General features: G+C 44.3%; 1 protein-coding gene across 2 annotated transcripts in view; it reads right to left on the reverse strand.

The window, feature by feature from the left end:
• The window catches only part of PTPRE (protein tyrosine phosphatase receptor type E), a 78,787-nt gene extending 60,344 nt beyond the window's left edge, over positions 1–18,443 (reverse strand). Inside the window, exon 1 of one of the 2 annotated variants that reach the window (XM_033066352.1) lies at positions 18,274–18,443. In XM_033066352.1, the coding sequence (XP_032922243.1) occupies positions 18,274–18,407 (134 nt within the window). In that variant the 5' untranslated portion in view covers positions 18,408–18,443. The remainder of the gene's footprint in view (positions 1–18,273) is intronic. The other variant, XM_033066353.1, reaches the window with a different exon arrangement.
• Positions 18,444–19,220: the final 777 nt, after the last annotated feature.

Raw genomic sequence — 19,220 nt, forward strand, 5'->3', positions numbered from 1 at the left:
GGACCTGCTGGTGGCCCCAGTGCCACAGGGGGGACACAAACACCAGGCTCTGTGCTCCAACCAGGGCTGGTGGCCACTCTGACCCTGCTGTGGCATTTGGGTCACTCACATCACACAGCAGGGACAAAACACCAGCAGGGGGACAAGGGGGTGCCAGGTGAAAAGCACGTTTCATACCACAGCAGCAGCATCAACCATGGCATCACAGGGACACTGGGAATGGCTTTGTCCCCTGGGAATGGCTCTGTCCCCTGCCAGAGGATCCCAGGGACCCTGGGAATGGCTCTGTCCCCACCAAGGGATCCCAGGGACACTGAGGTGTCCCCAGACACAGCACAGACAAACACAGCCACGGATCCAGGCAATGCTTGGTTGTTCCCAGACTTTCTCCAGGGAATATTATTTAGATAATAATGTTATTATACAGCAAATAAATCCTGCCCTGGCACAGGTTGCCAGAGAAGCTGCCCCATCCTTGGAAGTGTCCTCAGCCAGGCTGGAGAAGCTGAGATAGTGGAAGATTCCCTGCCCATGGGTGGAGATGGAATTCTATGAACTTTGCAACCAAAACCCCCCCGGAAAGGCTCTGAAATTCCTGACATGACACTTTCAGCCCCAGAGGATATGGAACTAAAGCAGCTAACCTGATTCCTCTGAATAACCCTTCCAGATCAAGTTTGAAATGACATCACCAGAACCTCCAGCAGGATCATTTATAAACACAACCCCCCAATATTTTCACTTCTTCTGTTTGTTTTACATTTCCATCTCATGTTTTGACTAATCCTTCCCACACCATAGCAAATTAATTTCGCTGAAACAAGGGAACTTTCAAAGCAAATCTCTTCCTATGCTTGTTCCAAGACACTTGAAAGTCTTTTCAAGTATCTTTCCAGCTCTTTGTGTTCCTTGCTCCAGGGATTTTGGGGATTTTTCCCCTGGTACATCTGGACCACAATCTCCAAAGCACAAACACATCCCCATAGTTTTAAGCCCAAACCAGAGTCCCAGTTTCACAGAAACAAATCACACACAATTACATTTTAGAGTAAAAAAATACAGGCCCAGGAGACCAAGGAAGGAGATCCTCCAAATGGTATTTCCCCCAAATTATTCATATTTTGCTGTTCTACAATTCTCCCCTAATATTTTTAATTCTTACTTAATATTCCTGGAGTACTTATTCCAAATCAATAAACAGACAGCTTATCAAGGTAATTTTGATTAATTTTCAGTCCTTCAACCTAACCAAATGAGCTACATTTCCTCAAGACCTACAATCAAACATGATTTTTATTTCCTTTATTTACCTCCATCCCAGCTGATGCAGACATGCCCAAGAGCTGCTGCCCCACAGGATCCATTTTTTCAGATCAGCTGAATTCTGCTGCCTCTCAGACTTGTCTTGGAGGATAGATCAGCCCCAAAAAAAGGGGAGAGGTTTTTATAGAATAAATTCAGATTGTGCAGGCCCACACTGAGGATGGAAAAGGTGATTGCTGAATATTTTGCTTGTGGCTTTAACATGTGATAAAAGTTCACCCCATGAATTCAATGGAATAACCTGACAGGCTCTGGCCATGCTTTAACACCAAATTTTTCCTCCTGTGACTGGAAAAAAAATGTTCAGGCTGATCAATGACTGGCTGAAGCTGCAACAAAGTGAAATCCCCTTTTATTCACCAGAGGACCTGGCCACGTATTTGTATCCCAGGAAATATCAGAGAAAATCTGCTCATGGTACAGTTAAATGAAATATTCCATGGAGAGCCTCAGTCTCATCACACCCTGATTGCAAATACTGGGGGAGGATGGAAGGGGAAATCACAGGAATTCTTTTTTTTTTCTGCAATTTTCCCTCTTCCCTCCAAGTGCTCTGCCAGCAGAATCCCACAGCAGCCTGGGAAGCTGGGGCTCAGCTCTCCTCCCTCTCCCCAGTTTGGACACACTGCAGGAAATTCAATCCAAACCCCATCTCCACATCTTCACCTGTGTAGGGAAAGGAAGGAAAGAGCAGAAACTCTGTGTTTGGAAAAGATGCACAAAGCTCAGACAGTAGAACCCCCTGGAAAAAGCAACCAGGTTTTATCTCCCAGGCAGAAGAATTTCAATTATTTTACATTTTCAGGCTCTGCAGAACTGTTTCCAGGCATTTGAAAGAAACAAGATCATGCTCTGAGAGATGGCAAAGCTCTTTTCAAGCCTTTGGGATATACAAAAGCAAGGAAATCACATCCTGGGAAACCACAGCAGCTCATTTTGAGCAGGGTGATGGGGAAAGGAGAGGTGAGAGGTCACCCTTGTGCTCTGTGGGTTTAAGCACCTCAAGGCAATTGCTAATTGAGGAGCAATTGGGAAAAAAGCAGATAAATGTGATGTCTCAGGGAGATTTTTGAACTCAAAGCCTCAGTAGATGGAAGAGCTGAACTGATGTGCTGGCCAGAAATCGTCCTGGCAGCTGCAAAGCCATGCCCTGGTAGCTCTGATTTTGTGAGCTCCAAGTCAATCTCTTCCCATCAAGAGAGGAAAATGAGGAGAATTTGCTCACCCAGCAGAGCTGCCTGCTCCAGTGAGGATTATCCCAGAGATCTCAGCCTTGGGAGGCACTGAGAGCTTCTCACACACTTTTCCAACAAGGAAAAAAAATAAAATATATGTATAGAAATATAAATATCCATCTGCAGGGAGAGAAAGAGGAGGAAGCTGCATTTCCTCCCAGCTCTGCAGTCTGTGCCTGAAACTCATCCCTGCCTTGCCCATCACATCAGAAGGGAAGCTTGCCCTGGGGCACAGGGATTTGGTGCTTGGGATCTGCTTTTCAAAACCATTCTTTTCCAAGGGAGCTGTCTCAAAAAGCTGAGCTCAGTTCTGAGCAGAAACCACATCCCTAGAAATAAATTCTATTTATTTCATACTCGAGGAGGAGGCTCAGGGGGAACTTTCTCATTCCACAAATCCCTGACAGGAACCAGGCAAGGGCTGGGCTCTGCTCCCAGGGAACAGGGACAGGAGGAAAGGGAATGGCTCAGGCTGGGCCAGGAGAGGTTTAAATTGAATACCAGAGAAGATTTCTTCATGGAAAGGTTTTTCCCAACCCTGGCACAGAGGTGGATCCCCAGACCTGGAGGGATTTGTGGATGTGGCACTTGGGGACATGGACAATGCTGCAGGAATGGCTGGCCTTGATGATCTTACAGCTCTTTCCAACCTCAACAAGCCTGGGATCCTTAAATATTCCAACTGTACCACATTCCTTTCCTGAAAGGCAAATAAAGAATCACACTCATATTACTGAAAAATAAATTGGACAAAATAATGGGATTATAACTCATTCCTGGCTGATTTTGCACCTATTTTACTGTCTAAACTTTCTAGCCATATCACAGAACTAAGCTGCATAACTATATATATATGTATAGATAGATTTCTGTATGTACTTTAAATTTATATATTTGAAGTATGCATTTCAGGAGGTTTAAAGTATATATTTCTGGAGAGCAGAGAGCCAAGTCTAATTATTACCCAAATTCATGGTCACTAAACTTAGGTCAACACCAAGTCAACGCTACTCTGCAAAAAAAAGCATTTAAAAATAAAAACTCACATAAAAAATAAAAAACCAAATAAAATAAAAAATAAACCCACGTAAAAATAAAAACCCAAAATAAGAACAGACCCTAAACCCACACAAAATGGAACCACACTGGCTCCCCAAGGGATCTTCTGTTCACAGGTCAAGTACAAATAAAGTGCTTTTGTAGAGGTGAAATTAAATCATAAACATCCTGTGAAATGAACCCCCCTATGTCTGAACAGAACCCTTCCAATCAACTTAAAATCCTGAGAGATACCCCCAAATTTATTGTATGGAAAATCCTTTAGTGTCACCATCCACTGAGCCTGGAAATTTTGCATTTCCCTCTCGCACACCCAGAGCTCTGATTCTTTCAGGAAACCAACTAAAGGCATTAACTAAAAATAAAAAGCAAACGAGATCAGCTTAAGTCGCTTCCTTAAAAAACATATCCTATTTCACAGCAGGCTCATTAATGGAGCAGGAGTGATATTCTGATATCATGATTAAGAACAGCTCATTTTGAGCATCTTGCTCACCAGCAGATCAAGGCAATTAACTGGCAATTTGCTCACTAAATGACTTCCCAAGATGTGCTACTGTGATAAGGCAAAGCCCTTTTTAAAGTGACTTTGAGCCAGCAGAAGATGGACCTGCAGGGAGTGTTTTAATAAACAATGTTCAAGTCGATTCTTCAGTAGTAAAGGAAAGCCTCTGCTTCAGGAGTAATGACAAAAAAAGATTAATTTATGTGCAACAGCAAGACACTGAGGGGTTTTCTCCTTATTTCCCAAACTAGAACCACTGTAAATAATGCTGTGATGGAGAACACATCCAAAACATCCTTTCTAGAAAATATTAAACTGAAGTTCTTGACTTTTTTGTATTTTAACCATGAGACACAGGTGGCGAACAGAGAGCAGATAAATCCCTTTACACTCACTGCTTTTCACAGTGCTGCTCCACAAGGAGCTGTGCTGGCTCCTGGATAACAGAAATTAAAGAAATTCCATCCTTAAAGGGGCTGGGGCAAAGGACGGACAGGCAGGGTTAATGACACTCAGTTTGGTTTTAATTTATTTGTTTTTATCAGTCTTAATTTGGGCTGTGGTCTTCAATTTCTACAGAAGTCATGCTGGTACTGGAGCATCAACAGCAGGTGTCTTATCCAACCAAGCAGGCAGTTCACTTACCACAAAGTACTCCTAAAGAAACTACATCTTAAAAACCATTTCAACAGCACACATACAGCATTCAGCCTAATATTAGTGAAAATTCAGTACTGTAATGTGTATTTCTAACAGGTGTATGATGGTGGGAGCTGTGCCCACGCTGTCCCCACACCTCCCTGCACTGGCACTGCAGCAATTCTCCAAATATTGCCCAAAAGAGGCCACAGGAGCTTTTCCAGTGATTCATCCACCAGCATTCCTAACCCAGCAGGATTCTCCCAGCAGAACAGAATTTCAAATTCATCTGCATAACTTTCTGTGCAGCTTTCCAACCTCTTCCTTCTAGCAAGATTCATCCCTAAACAGATTTTCTGTCAGTACTTGATGCCTGCAGAGGTTTCTGTTCTGCAAAGGGGAATCCCTTCCCTAAAACCACAAATCTAACCATTTTAAATGATCAATACATTGACTTGACCAAAATTGAGTTATTTCTTTAAATTCCTAACCTATGGACTGCAGTGATGTTTTTACTTCACTAAGTCTATGGATCAGATTTCCATGACAGGAAAACAACATTCCACATTTAAACTGAGCTCTCCCTTTGCCCTCCAGTCTGTAATAAACACTGATAATTTAAACACTGCATAAATGTAAAATGTTACTTTCCTCTGAATCAACAGAACTGATCTCCCACTCTGCACCAGCATGGTTAAAACAGCAGCATAAAAAGCACAACTGCTTCATGAGAGTGAACTGAAAATGTAATTGAGTGAAAGGCTGTAAGCACAGGATGTTTTAAGGCAGTGAACTCCCCCAGAACAGCACAAGCACTGCTGTGAGCAGTCCCACTATTCTGGCAATACAGACTCTGAAAGCAATGCCAGAAATTTGCTTAGATTAATGATAATTATTAAAAATAATGCACAAATTAAGCCCACTGATGATAAGAAGTGTCAGGGCCTCCAGCATTTTGGAGTAACACTGACTGTGCCTAAGTGCAGCTGTAGCTGCCCACAGATGGGAATCCCCTCTCCTAAGTCATTCCAAGGACTCTTTTTTTCCCTTAATTCACAATTAGCAGCAACAAGTCACTTCCTTTCATGCAGAGCCTCCTGCAGAGGATTTCAGGTGGACAGAAATGCTCCATGAGACACCAAGGGTGAGGCTGAGAAGAACTTTTGGGATCATCCTGCCCAATATCCTGAGGAGAGGATGCTGCAGCCCCAAGGCTCCTGCACACCACCCTCACAGGGAATTTTCTTCTCCCCATAAATCCAGCTGCAATTTGCCCTCACAGAACCAGTTTTTTTGTTTTGCACTTTGGGCTAGAACTCAATTTTGTGTTCTCCATGACTTTGCTCCCCAGCTCAGCCCTTGCCCTTCTCCTCCAGGTTGCTCTTCACAGAAGTCTTGGGTTCTCTGGAAGGACAAACAGGAGCTGCTGAGAGGGGGGAAACGATGCCTTAAGTTTTAGCTTTGATACCTTCCAGATTCTGTGCTGAATTAGGATATAACTCTGAACTCATATAAAGTGTTCCAGGTTCTCCCAGCTCAGGCACACAAAATCCTTTTCCAGCCCCAGAACCAAGGACAGGCTGCAGCTCCAGCCCCAAAAAGTGCAAACAGGGAATTGAGGAGAGAATCTGGGAGGGTGGGACTGCAGAGCCCGGGGCTGGGATTGCACAATGAACCCAAGGTGGGGATGGAACACAACTGATCAAAGTGTGAAACTCCTGACTCTGAGCCCATCCTGGGGGGAGTGCTGGGCTCTGGCACTGCCCAAGGTGAATCCTTGGAAGGGTTTTAACAAATCCCTACTTCATTCCTTTACCACTTGTTCCAGGCAGCCTCTCAAGGCATCACCCTCACCTTGACTTTGTCCCTGGCCAGCCCCAGGAGGTTTTTGGGTGTCCCTGTGCAGAGCATCCCTGCCCTCCAGCACAGCAGCTGCTCCCAGCCCAGCCATCTGCCATTCAACCTCAGCCAGAGGTGCTGCTCAGCTCCACAGCTGGAAAAGGATGTGCAAAGACTCCCTCTGATGTTTGCACTGAAAGGAGCAGCTGCTGGGCCAATCTGCCTGCAGATTTGCTCCCAGTGCAGCACAGATCGTGTCTGGACCGCCCTTGCCGGCAGTGATGGGATGATGTTATCAACCCAAAGTCCTGAATGAGCTCCTGGAAGGTCAGGAGTCTGCAGAACTGTGCCAAGTTTCAATATCTACCTCACACAAGCTTCCACAGATGGGAGTGTATTTACTAATTGCCTGCACAACAAAATAAAGCCTTTTTTAAGGGTCTGGGCCAATGTAAACAGGAAGAAAACACAGTGTTCAGAGGTCAGGCTTTGCATGTTTTCCAGGGTTTTGATGTCCTAAGGATGTTTGTTAGGATGTTTTGGATGCACACAGAATACAAAATCAGGACTATGTTAACCAACATCCAGCCCTTGCACTTAGTGTTTAAAAAACCCCAACAGAAATTGCTTTTTGATGAATATAAAAAGCTTTACAAGCCTCAGTTATTCCAGCAGGCTGCAATTGCTGATGTTTTGACCATTTGCCTCAAGCACCCGAGGGAGATGAGCTTGCAAATGCCAGCACAAGTCACAGCAGCAGAAATGCAGACAGCTCAGCCTGGATGCTCCCTGACAGGAGTGCAATTACATCCCAAAGACTCCACAGCCTCTCCTCAAAACATCAAATAAACAAATCAATGCTTGGATCCGGTTTATTTGTATCCCAAAATATTTTTTTAAGCCCCCATTTCCACCTGACATGAATTAATTGCTTCCACTAAAAAGGCTGCATGCCCTGCAAGAAACCTTCCAAGTGATTTTAAAGCTGGTCACAGCAAAGCTGAGCTTGGCAACGAGCTCTGGACACCACTCAGGCCAATCTTCTGTGGAAAGCTGGGCTTTGGTTTGGGTTTTCCAGGAACTGTCAAGCAAATTCATCAGTATTCTGTGAGTGTCTTTTAGAACAGTAATTATGAAAATGACTTTTGCTCTGTGCTCATTAAGGAACTTCCTTCCATGCAGAACTGAGATGACAGCACTGAGGCACTCACTGCATCTCCAGCTCTGGATAAACTCAGGAGCAAGAGGTGAAGCTACTCCAGAGCTGAGCTGGCCAAACCTTCCCTGGGTTATCCTGGCAATCTCCTCTGCATGGACCTGCCCCTCACCTTTAAAACTCCAGGGAACTCTGCTTTGGGGAAGCCTGGCAGGGTTTTATCATTTCCAGGAACTTCTCTTGTCCTGAAGCTGCACATGAGGACAGCAGGAGCTGACTCAGCAGTGGGATTTCCACAGCATTCATCTGCTGCTGACACCTTCCCTGGGCAGCAGCACAGCCCAATTCCCATTTTCCTGGAGGTCCCAGTTCACTCTGACACCACAGGGTGGTAGCACCAGGACAGGGATGGAGAGCAGAGGGCTCTCACAGCATTTGGGGTCCCCCTCAGCTGCAGATTGGGGTGTTTGATGTTCCCCTATTGCCTCCAACCTCCCCAGAACTCCACACAATCCACATTTCCACCAGAATAACAATTTGTACTGGAGCTCCAACTCCTCTCAGTCATTTCCCAGCATCTGGGCTGGTGAAACAATGGAACACAGAGATGCAACACAGATGGCTTCAAAGTCATTTCAAACACCCAGCTGTTGTGGGCTCTCACCACAAAGGCATAAATTGGCCCTCAAAGCTGGGTGTGGATGGATGCTGCCAACTCCATCCTCCCAACAGCCTAAAATCCCACAAGAATCACCCTGAACACAGCCCCAAACCAGTCAGTTTTTATTTACAGAGCAACAGAACACAGTGGCTCCATAAGATGCTTTTTAACTTTTACTCAATATAAGAGCCCATTAAAAATAAAGAAATTAAAGGCCTGCCCAGCTTTACTTTCCAAGTACTTTGAATACACAGTTTTTCTACAGCCTAATGTATTTCTACAGAACAGAAATCCATGGATTCTCAGGCCAAAGTTTGAAAGTAACTTCTCATTGGAAAAAATCCACTGCAGACATGAAGGAAGATCCAAGCATCAGGAAACAGCTCCAGGAGAGGACACAACAAACCCCAAAGCCTCAAAATGAAATACTCAGGTGCTGCCCCATCCCTGGCAGGGTCCAAGGCCAGGCTGGACAGGGCTTGGAGCAACCTGGGATGGTGGAAGGTGTCCCTGCCTATGCATAGGCTGCAACATTTCAAAGTTAAATCCTAAAAAACCCCCAAAATTCTCATGCTCTGCAAATGCTGAAGGGTCTGAAACCTCTGTGACCTCCTCCTGAGCAGCTCCTCCACGGCAGCAAACACTGCTGCATTCATGGAGGGAACAAAAAGAGTATTATGGCAAAAGCTGCTGCTCACTGTTGTGCTGTGACATCCTCAAAAAGGGCCTTTGGCTTCCCCAAAACTGAACACAGGAATTTCAGACACTCTGTAAGCAAGCAAAACTTTCAGGTTTTCTTCTTTGAGAGCAGAAAAGCCATTTTTTTTTCAAGATACTTTATTAGGAAATAACCATCTTTATACTGTCCTTAATGACTTGGTTCTGGTTTTCCCTCTTGAACACCAGACATGAAAAGCTCATGGCACAATCCTTAAATTTCTACAATTGCCTGAAAGCACAAGGGGAAATTCTGCCTCAAGAGCCCTTACAAAATGTTCCAGCCCTAAATCAGAGCTGTCCAAACTCACAGAATCATGGAATTGTTTAGGGTGGAAAAACCCTCCAAGATCATCAAGTCCAACCACGGCCCCCAAGGCCAGCACTGCCCCATGTCCCCAAGTGCCACAACCACAGGACTTTTAAATCCTTTTAAATTCAGGGATGGGGGCTCCAGCACTGCCAGGGCTGCAATTCCTTTCCATAAAGGATTTTTCCCAAATATCCAACCTAAACTTCCCTGGCACAACTTGAGGTCATTTCCTCTTGTGCTGTCCCTTGTTCCTTGGGAGAAGAGTCCAACCCTCATCCCACAGGAACATTAAAAAAAAAAAAAAAAAAAATCAAATAATCTCAATCTCCTCTAGGATTTGTTCTCCTCCCAAAATGAGAATGTAGCAACTTTTCAAGGCTCTGGAAAAATTCCTTGCTCCTGCCAACTTCCCCCTCTGTTGCTCCTCTGCCACCTCAGCTGGGACATAAATTCATCCCTAAAATTGCATTGTCCATAATATCCCTTGGATTTCCTCAGGTTCCTGTGCTGATCCAGGGTTTCTGCCTCAGCAAATAACCAAAAAAGAAAGAAACCACCAGAAAATTCATTTTAAAAAGTAAAAAAAAAAAAAAAAGCCCTATTTCTTCTCCTCCTTAGTAGTTATTGTGGATTACACAATTAAATTGTAGCAGTCTCTTCATTTTATAATATCTACATTGTATTAAGGTCAACTACTTAAAAGATAATTAACATAACTATTTACAAGCTGTGCAAGACTTTGCATTTTAATCCATCATTTCCTTTGGGAATTTTCTGCCATAGGTGCATTTCCTTTTTGAAAAAAAATACAGAAAGAAAAAGGTATTTACATGATTTTTTTTTTTTTTTTGCTTTCCCACTGAATGAGGTTGCAAAAACAAAGCCCTGGCTATTTAAATATAGTACCCAGATAAGCTATTTATGGAAGGGCAGTGTTTACACTTTGGACTACAACTCATTGAGAACATGTACAACAAGAGTGCTTGAAAAGCTGCTCTGTAACTGGGATCTGAGGCTCTGAAACAACAATTTAAAAAACAAAATAAAACTCTTTAATCCTCAGCTTCCAGGTGAAATCTCAGCCCCACATGAATATGCATTTTGTGGTTTATATACAACATCACAAGTTTGTGAGGCGCCTCGGGACCTCTGAAGAAGGCACAGAATAAATGAAAATCATTTTAATTAAAAGCAAATTAAAGGGTCCTCTAATCCAGGCAGCGGCAGCAAATCCACGGAGAGTTTTTAGGATGAAGCTCCTTGAAGTTGCATCGCTCCCAACCCTCCCTAATTCCAGCTCCCCTCCCTGATTCTCCCCAAAGGAGGCACGAGATCAGGTTTATTATGAAAATTCTGCTCTAGTTGCTAAAAAAAGCTTTTGCTCCAGTTTCTCAGTGGCCAGAGGCGCTCGCACCCGCGCACAGCAAATAATAAAGGAACGACAAAGGCAAAGATCCTGCTCACTGCAGGGGAGAGGAGACAAGATTCCATTTCAGGCTTTTAAGAACTCGTTTCAGTGCTGATTAGGAAAGGTGGAGTTCTCCTCCTTGACAGGAGGCTTTAGAAATGCAGCTCAAAAAAAAAAAAAAAAAAATCAACTAAGTAACACGTAGGGAAATGTTATCACAAGAATGGCTTCAGATTGGAGAAGTCACAAGGAAGGAAAATGTGCACAACTAAAATAAAATTATTACTGCTCTCTTTTTCTGTTCCTCCAGCAGGAGGACATTGCCTGGAAAATCTCCCTGTTTTCCCCCTGCCTGTACCCAGTTCACTATTGCCTATCCAATAAATTCCAGAATGAATTTACAAACTCTCCCCAAAATAAACAGGAAGCTAAACCCAGTCATAATGTTTATTTCTGTCTAAAAGGCATTTTAATATGTATTTGTCTCCTTAAATAACTGAATTCCTCAGCTATGAGAAAAAAAAACAAAACACAAAAATCCCAACCTTGAGGGAAAGAATCCAAACAACTGAACAAGAGGAACAAAAAAAAAAAGGAAAGAAAATGGGCAAAACGCCTGGAGAAACTCTGCTTTGATTTTGACACATGGGAATAAATGGGAAAAAAAATATTCAGCTAACCCTTCTTTTAATCAAAACATCTTCCATCTCGTGTGCAAATTTCAACAGCTGAGAAAGCATCCTACTCCATCTCCCCAAGTGGTGTCAGCATGTTTTATGTAAATACTGCTTCACAAGGGATGGGTGTTTGCAGGAAACACTTTTGGGTTCTGCTTTAGGAGCTCTGGATCCGCCTCTGGATCGCAGGAGGAACTGGAATTCTGAGAGGATAACAGGAGATGTGCACAGAGGAAAGGTTTTTTGGGTTTTTTTTCTTTAAATAGTCAGGGTGTATTTGTTAATGAAGAGTTTTCAGGAGTTATTTAATAGATCAACAGGAGAAAACTTGGTGACTCAGTTGTGCGCCAATCTGTGGCGCAGAACACCCTGGAAACAACTTGAAATGTCAGGAAATAAATCGGGGTTTGGTGGAATTGTCACCCTGACAGGATCCTGGGACCAAGGCAGCTCCCCTGGGACAGGGGATGTGACAAGGAGCACAAACAGGACAAGCTCCCTGCTCTCAAATGGGACATCCAGGGAAAGCAACAAATTCCTGTGCAGCCATATGGGCCACCCCTTAACCATCTAGAGCACCCCATAACCATCTGAAGCACCCCATGGCAATCCTATAGCCATTAAACCACCCCATGGCAATCTCATAACAGCTAAACCACCCCATAACCATCTGAAGCATCCCACAGCCACCTAAAGCACCCCACAGCCACCTAAAGCAGCTCATGGCAATCCCATAACCATTCAAACCACCCCATAACCATTCTAAACCACTCCATGGCAATTCTATAACCATCTACACTACCCCACAGACACCTAAACCACACCAAAGCCACCTAAACCACCTCATGATAGTCCCAGAACTATGTAAGCCACCCCATAACCATCTAAACCACCTGATGGCAATCCCATAACCATCTAAACCACCCCATGACCATCTAAACCACTCCACAACAATCCCATAACCATCTAAACCCTTCCATGGCAATCCCATAACCATCTAAACCACACCACAGCCATATAAAGCACCCCAGAGCCATCAGGCATCTAAAATATCCCATAAACATCTAAAAGCACACAAAAGCCACTTAAAACACCCCACAGCCACCACATATCTATCTAGAACACCCCACAGCCATCTGAAACACCCTAAAAATGCCACCCTAATGCCACCTAAAAGCCATCTGAAACACCTCATAGTCCCCTGAAACACCCCACAGCCCTCTAAAACATCCCACAGCCACCTAAAACACCCCATACTCACCCCAAAGCCATCTAAACCCCCCCACAGCCACCCCAACACCCCACAGCATTAGGGAATGTTCTTTTCACTGTCACACAAAGCTCCCAGCACTGGAAAAACCAGCGTGCAGCACGTGCAGAAACACAAACAGCACAGAAACATCACCAAGATCAAAGATTTCTGTTTTCCAACCTTCCTCTCTTGTCCCCTCCCTCTGTGCTGAGAGCTCCCCCAGCCACCCTGCACCAGTGTTTGCTGTGCCAGGCAAGGAAAATATCTGGGTTAAAAGAAATGAATTCATTTTAAAGTTAGGATGGGAAGGGCCCTGCAGAAGGAAACATTTCCCTGATGGGATTTACAGTCCACAAAAAAAAAAAAGTTCTACATCCTCAGAGAGCAGCAGCTCAGGGGCATGAATAAGTAGCTGAGAACAGGCAGAAACCTGTTAATTTTTGGAAGAAAAATTCTTCTGGAAGAAGACATTGATATAACCAAAAGATCCTTCACTCAGACAGACAAAACAACAGTAGTAGTTCATTTATTTCAGCTTCACCTATCTACTCTGGTTGGTTTTTAATTTTTCCTGTCCAAAAATCTGTCCCATCCTGGCTCTTGGGGACAAAAGGGAAGATAAGCAGACCAGGAAGAGTGGGATGGGGGAGGCAGCTCCTGATGGAGCCAGGGAAGGGCAGCTCCTGCTCTCACCCCCACCTGGATACTCAAGGATTACACAGACCTCACAATAATTCTGCTGAGTGTGATGGGAACAGGAGTACAAACCCCCTTCCCACCCTGCTGCAGCCTGGGATCCACATCAGATCCCTGAGAAGAGGGAATTTCCTTCAATTCCCCCTTCCACATCCCATATAATGCAGCTCTACTTCACCAACACCAGAGATTGTGCTCAGTATTATTACAGGAATATATTTTTCCATCAGCTGGAGCGATAGAAAAGCTGTTCCCCAAGCGATAACACCGGGCTGGGGATGGCAATTCCTATTTTTACTCTCCTCAGAATGTTATCAGCCTGGAGGAAAGGGAACTTCCAGATAAGCACACACAATCTCTCCTTTCTGAGGCACTGAGTTTTAAACCAGGGAGTTTCTTACAATCACACAGCTCAGCAGCAGGAAATGTTTGATTATCACCCTCATCTCCATCCTGCCAGCCCTTCCCCAGCCCCAAACCCCAGCAAAACTCACAGAGTTGTTTTGGTACTTCATGATGCACAGGAGATGTGAGTTCACCCCACAACTGTCAATTTTTATTATAAAATACTGTGATGCCAAGTTCACCCATACAGCCTTTTTTTCCTTTATTTTTTAGGATTAACATGATGTGAATAAACTGCTTCTCTGCCTTCCAACTTCACATATCAAGCCAAGTGAGAGGATTTTCCCTTGAACAAGTGCACAGGAAGGACAGCATCCTCCAGAGATGCTTCAAGGAGAAGAAATTGGTTCCAAGTTTGTTTTCTGCAACACTGAGGGGATAAATTAAAAGTTATTGCCCTCAGGGAGCTTTTCTTGTTTGCATTTACATAAAATTTCCTTCATTTGAAGATTCTGGGTATGTCCTACAGGGATTTTGACCTTTTTGCTTGGATGCTGCTATCTTAAGACCTTCCTGCAGAAGCCATAACCATTATTTGTTCAATGTGGCAGATAAAACCTCAGATTTTTATCAATTTTTGCTTATTTCAGCCATTCTTCAGCACAATGATCCCAAAAGAAACAGTGAACTCCCCAAGTCATGACTCCTGCTGGCTCCAGGATCACTCAGATATTCCTGTTCAAAGGCTGGATAAGCAGCCAGAAATCCAAACAAAAACCACTGGTGGGAGGCTGAAACAAAAAATGGATAAAAACTCCTCACAAAAACACAAGACTCTCACTGTTCTGCAAATTCTGATGAGGAAGGAGCTGTTCAACTCCAAGCTGGAATGCAAAATGGATGTGGGTACAGTAATTTCACAATTATAAGCCGCACTTCCAGGTGCAGCAACTTTTCATTCTTTGTCCATATATAAGCCACACCTGATTATAAGCTGCACGTTACAATACAGAGTGTGATAAAAGGTATCTGTTCTGTCACCATCTGTTGAGGGTGGGGCAGTGATCCTTATCTTCATGGGAGATATTCTGCTAATGGGTCATCCATTGAAACCAGGCAGGGCATTGTTCTTTATCTTTTCACAACCCATCCTTCCTCCAGCCAGTCATTTTCTGCTCATGGCCATTGAGTCCCACTGTGGGACTGATAAAATTACTGCATCTCATTGGGAGCTGCTCCAGCCAGGGGGAAGAGCCCAACATTTCTTACCAAGATAAAAACAGAGGTTTGGGACACTAAGGGAGCCCCTTTCTCCACTGGACTCCAGAGGAAAACCGGATTTCTCCACATCCCCACTGGAGCTCCGGAGGGAAACTGCACCTTGTACAGGAGCACTGCTCCAGCTGAGCCACATCTGTCACTGCAGGAGGATGCAGCCACCATGGAATGGGACTGCTGCCAACACCCTGCCTGACGGGTGTCAGGCTGTACTCTGACTGTGTCAGGGTTTGGGGTTTGTTCTTTGTAATTCTGTATTTCTGTATTAATTTCCCTAGTAAAGAACTGTTATTCCTAATTCCCATATCTTTGCCTGAAAGCCCCTTGATTTCAAAATTACAATAATTTGGAGGGAGGGGGTTTACATTCTCCATTTCAAAGAGAAGCTCCTGCCTTTCTCAGCAGACACCTGTCCTCCAAACTAAAACAGCACTTTTCGTTCTTTGTCCATATATCAGCCGCACCTGATTAAAAGCCGCACTTTGGGTTCGGACCAAAATTTTAGTCAAAATGGTGCGGCTTATAATGGTGAAATGACTGTAAATGTTCAGAGAGCTCCAGGAGCTGCTCAGGGTTGAGGATGACAAGGGCAGGGATTCTGTCAGCACATCCAGTGCATGACACATTTTCACAGAGGGGACTCCACAAATGACAAGGATTTAATCCAGAAGCAGACTGGATTCTCCATCAGCTCCCACCCCTTCAATGGGGCAGAGTTATGCCCAGCTTTTGGCACAGGCTCTGGTTTTCCATGAAGAAAACACCCTCTGTGACTTGGTTGCTTCTGAAAGGCTCCAATAACAGAGCCTGTCCTTCAGATGAACTTTTCTCTCCAGAACTCTGAACTCCAGGTCAGATGTGCCTGCACAGATGGATTCAGCCACGAACAACAGGGAATCCAGCAGCTCAGAAAGGCCTTGGATGCTTTTGGGCAGCCACAGTTTCTGTGTGCCAGCCAAAAATTCCTTCCCAAAATCCCATCCATCCCTGCCCTCTGGGTGAAGCCATTCCCGGTGTCCTGTCCCTCCATCCCTTGTCCCCAGTCCCTCTCCAGCTCTCCTTTAGGCTCTGAGCTCTCCCTGGAGCCTTTTCCTCTCCAGGTGAACATTCCCAGCTCTCAGCCTGGCTCCAGCCCTCAGAGCATCTCCTCTGCATCACTCCAGCAGCTCCACATCCTCACACATAAGTGGCTCACCCCAGTTCCATGAATTATTTCCCAGCACAGTAAATATTTCATCCCCAGCCCAGCCCAGGCCTTGCTGCGGCCCAGCCTGCACAGCCTCAGTCGGTTCCTCGTGGGCCGCGGGCAACCGAGGTCAGCTCGGCAACAACAGGCAACACATTTGTTCCATTTGTTTTGCAGAAACGCCAGGACAGGACAATGAAAACCAGCAGAATTTTCCTTTTAGATGCTCTCAGTAAAAATTACATCAATGAAGACATCAACAGCCAGGAGGTCTCTCCCAAAAATGAGGGAGAACAAGGGCCAGGCACAGCCCACCCACACTGCTCAGAATTCCCAGCTAGAGCTGCTCCTTCTCCTGGAAAAACAGCCTCAGAAAACACTCCAAACCTGCTCACTTAAACCAGGCTGGAGGGAAATTATCCCAGTGATTTCCTGGGAGGGATCCCTGCCTGCTCCAGGGCATCCAGCTAACACCAAACTGCATTGCAGATAAAGCTTTGCCAGGCGCCCTCTGAATAAATGATCTTATGTGAGGGTGACAGGAGAAATAAATTGGATTTGGATGTCTGGATCACAAGGTCATGATATTATTTTAGGCCTCTCTAGGATCCAGGATTTTGAAGGTTTCTCATCCATTCCAGATCCAAGTGGAAGATCTGGAAGAGATTTTAAATGTTTGATCCCACCTGGCCAAAAGCTCATGGACAGACACAAGACAGTCTCAAACAACACCAGCAGAGACATTCCCAAAATAAAGCAAGCTAGCAATCCACTTGGAATTTTCTTATCCTGCCCAGGGTATCAGGTCAGATATATTAAAGCCTATTCCAAAATAAAATGCAGGGGGAGCATCCCAGAGGACCAATAACAAGATCCTTCCCCCATTGTCCCGACTTTGTTTGCTTGGAAACAAAGCACACAGATGATTTCAGCATTCCAGACATTCATAAACAGGGGATGCCTTGTTTGCCCATTCTTCCTACACAAAGCCACATCAGCATAAACATGTTTGATACCTGCTTGCATGAAGAGGGGAAAAATGAGATGAAATTAAGACCTCTCAAGGAATCCAGGAGCAAAATGGGCTGTATGGAAAAATCCTCATTTTGGGATCCAACAACACCAGGGCATTGCTACCATAAACACAAATCTTGCTCAATTATTTAAATTTGGTCATAATTAAAACAAATTTTAAAAAATCCAAACTAAAGAACACACCAACACTGCTGCCCCAACGACCCCAAAATTAATTTTACTACATTTACCAATTGCCACTATTTACTATCGTGATACAAGCAGAATTAATTCTGTATTTACCACGCCTTAGGTTTGAAGCTATTTGAAGGAGTTTTCCCAATTTCCTATTGCCAAACATCCTGTGTTGCAATCAGACAAGAGTTACAGCTTTGAAACACTGATCAGAGAGCAGCCACAAGATGCAATTGTTTGGATGAGATTTAAAAAGCCAGAAAACACCTGGTGGTTTTAAGAGATCCTCATGGGACTTCTTAAACACAGAGCTGGAAATTACACACATGCCTGTGTGCTTTGTGAGTGTTGTTTCTTTTCAGCCCAGCAAATTAACAGAATCTCTTTAATACCTCTGATAATTTATTAGCTCCTGCTCAACTGCTGCAAAGCCCTAAGCAGCAAATCCCTGGTGCCACCAATTCTGCAGATGCATTGCTGCCTGTGACATTTATGTGCTGCATCACTCATTATTGATTGGAGGTGCTGAAAGCAGCTTGGAAAGCTCCTCTTCTGCCTAAAATCACAATATTTTGCCATGTTTGCATCCCACAGACATAACCCATCAATGCATACAGAACTAATGGGGATTTTTAACAGAAAATCATCATAAAAACACCAACACTACTTTAAGAAAAGCACCATGCCCTCTTGACCTAGTGAGATTAAGAGAAAAATCAACCTCAAATCCATAAAGCACAACCACAAGCCCCAAAAACCCAAGAAATGTCATCACCTGCCTTTGGTTGAGGGAAGAGGGGACTTCCCTACACTCCTGCCTTGCCCTGCCCAAGATGGGACAAATCCCTGCTGAACGGGCTCATTTTCCCCCTTGGGCTTTGTTGCTTCTGTCCCCGAGGAAAATTCCATTTTCCCTGCAGGGATAAAGGTCCCTGTGAGCCCTGGAGGCAGCGCCCATGAATGGCTACAGTGTTCAGGGCCAGGGCCAGTCATGCTCCCCAAAACAATTGGTGTTTGTGGCTCATGGGCATCAACAAAGGGTTGCCATCACCCTGGGGAGAAAATGTCAAGAGAAATACAACATGTTCTGAAAAAAATCCTCATTTTTTGCTTCCTATTTCCTCCAAAAAATCCACTTTTTCCCCTTTCCTACTTCCTCCAGAAATAAAAACCACCTTTTTCCTTTCCTACTTCCTCCAGAAATAAAAGCCACTTTTTTCCTTTCTTACTTCCTCCAAGAAAAAAAAATTCACTTTTTCCCTTTCACACTTCCTCCAAAAATAATCCACTTTTTCCTTTCCTACTTCCTCCAAAAATCCACTTTTTTCCCTTTCCTACTTCTTCTAAAATTCCCAATGTTTGTGTCATCCTCACACATTGAAATAACTCAACAACCACCACCAAAGCCATGGTGTGTCTCAAAATGAAAAGCAGTGAACTGAGTGAAAAATACAGCTCAGCCACACTCCAGTCATTAAAAAACGAGGGCAGATCTTGCTCTGAAAAATCAGTTTTTATGACAAAGTCTGTTATGCACATAAAGTCACACGTGCAAGGTGTTTTCTGTGTTCAGCTCTGATTATTCAAAGCAGAAATTCAAAGCCCAGCTCCAAATCCTTCCCTGGTGATGCAGGGAAGGTGAAGAGCAGGGATGGGATGCTCCTCACCCTGCAGGGTTCAGGTGGGATTTTCATCCCCACTCACCCTGGGCATCCCTCAGCC

The sequence above is a fragment of the Catharus ustulatus genome, chromosome 8 (assembly GCF_009819885.2).
Source record: "Catharus ustulatus isolate bCatUst1 chromosome 8, bCatUst1.pri.v2, whole genome shotgun sequence".
Lineage (NCBI taxonomy): Eukaryota > Metazoa > Chordata > Aves > Passeriformes > Turdidae > Catharus > Catharus ustulatus.